The sequence below is a fragment of the Musca autumnalis genome, unplaced genomic scaffold (assembly GCF_047663935.1).
Source record: "Musca autumnalis isolate F117 unplaced genomic scaffold, ASM4766393v1 scaffold_18, whole genome shotgun sequence".
Classification (NCBI taxonomy): Eukaryota; Metazoa; Arthropoda; class Insecta; order Diptera; family Muscidae; genus Musca; species Musca autumnalis.
The window spans coordinates 147,800-149,572 of NW_027411733.1; the positions used below are offsets into that span (position 1 = coordinate 147,800).

The 1,773-nt window shown below is 45.0% G+C and overlaps 1 protein-coding gene across 1 annotated transcript; it reads right to left on the reverse strand.

The window, feature by feature from the left end:
* Positions 1-541: 541 nt before the first annotated feature.
* On the reverse strand, positions 542-1,498 carry LOC141391866 (uncharacterized). Its single transcript, XM_073964557.1, has one exon. The coding sequence runs from the start codon at positions 1,496-1,498 to the stop codon at positions 542-544; it is 957 nt and encodes a 318-aa protein (XP_073820658.1).
* Between the last annotated feature and the right edge of the window lie 275 nt (positions 1,499-1,773).

Here is a 1,773-nt window from a genome sequence, read left to right on the forward strand (position 1 = left end):
CTGTGAGGGTCCTGACCTCACTGTGACGGTCGGTAAGCTGGATTTTATATTCTTTGACGTCATAGTCTTGCATAAAGGGAAGTCTTGAGTAGGGTGGTACAATGCAGCTCTTTGGGTATCTGGGGTCCAGTAAAACACGGACTAAACGTTTTTCTTCGTGCAACCCAGGGGCATGTACCAAAACCTGCGCAGTCATACGCAGCCACTGATATTTTTTGACGTCCAATGGATGGAGAAGTGTATGATGTCTTTTCCAGCAGACGCGACAAACCGAACTGGATCGACAACCGTCGATGGTATGTGATATCCCGAGGCAGTTGACACACACTTTGTTTTCCCTCACAAACGCTCCTCTCTCATTCGGGTTCATTGCCAAGAAACATCAACATAGGCGGAGCGAGTGGCGAGTTTTGCATATGAGGCAGCGATATTCCTCCATAAACATAAACATGGTTCCTGGAAAACAGAATATTTTATTAGTCGAAATTTATTCATTTAGGTTGCAAAGGAATGGAGGATTGGGATAGAAAAGGGATTTTAGTTATTGCGATTGGGGCAGCAAGACTAGTTTATGAACTGGACGTTTTAAGATTCCTGACGACGTTTTGACGTCAACTACTCTGACATGTCCATCTGGGCCAGGATATAACTTGACGACTCGTCCTAAACGCCATTCTTGAGGACTTCCCATTTCTTGGGACAAAACAACTAAATCATTTAGATCAAGATTTAAAGACGGACGTTTCCACTTGTTCCTTTTATGCAGTTTCTTTAAGTAATCCGACTTCCATCGGCGGCAAAATTCTTGTTGTATAACTTTCAGTTTACGCCAGCGATTTAGCAGTGCTGTTTTAGAGGGAATCTCCTCGGGTTCAGCAGGGGACAGTAACGATGAACCAGTTAAGAAATGACCTGGAGTCAGAGCTGTTAGGTCATCAATATTTTCCGATTGTGGAGTAAGGGGCCGTGAGTTCAGACAGGCTTCTATTGCAGCTAAGATGGTACTGAATTCCTCATATGTGTAACGGATTTGGCCAGCAATCTTTTTTAGGTGCGTCTTGCAACTTTTTACACCCGCCTCCCATAAACCCCCCATATGCGGAGCAGAAGCTGGTATAAAGTTCCATTCTAGTTGGTGATGTTCGTAGCGTATTGTGGCCTTTTCCTTAGTTTCCGAAACCACCTTTTTAAAGTTATCTCTAATCCCTCGAGCAGCCCCCACGAAGTTCCGACCATTATCTGAAAATATTTTGTTGGGACAACCGCGCCTCGCAACAAACCGTGTTAATGCGGCCATAAATGCAGGGGTAGAAAGGTCGCTTACTGCTTCCAAATGAATAGCTTTGGTAGCAAAGCACACGAAGAGACAGATATAACCCTTAATAACTCGGCACCCACGACCAGTAAATGTTTTCAAATCAAATGGACCGGCATAGTCGACACCGGTGTTCGCAAAGGGGCGGCTCAGAGTTGTCCTTTCCGGGGGAAGAGCTGCCATTATTTGCCCCTGTAACTTTCTTCGGGCCAAAACACACTTTACGCAGTGGTTAATGTGGGATTTTATTAGATTTTTGCCGCGAATAATCCAGCATTCCAAGCGAATAGTAGCCATCATAAGTTGCGGCCCACCATGCTTTGTCATGTCATGGATAAATGAGACATAAAGTTTTGCGAATTTGCTCTTCGGGGAAAGCCCGAATAATGCCATGTTGGTCCAAAAATGGGGTCAGCGTTAGAAGAGGACTGCTTCTCGCGATTGGCTTCTTTTGGGAC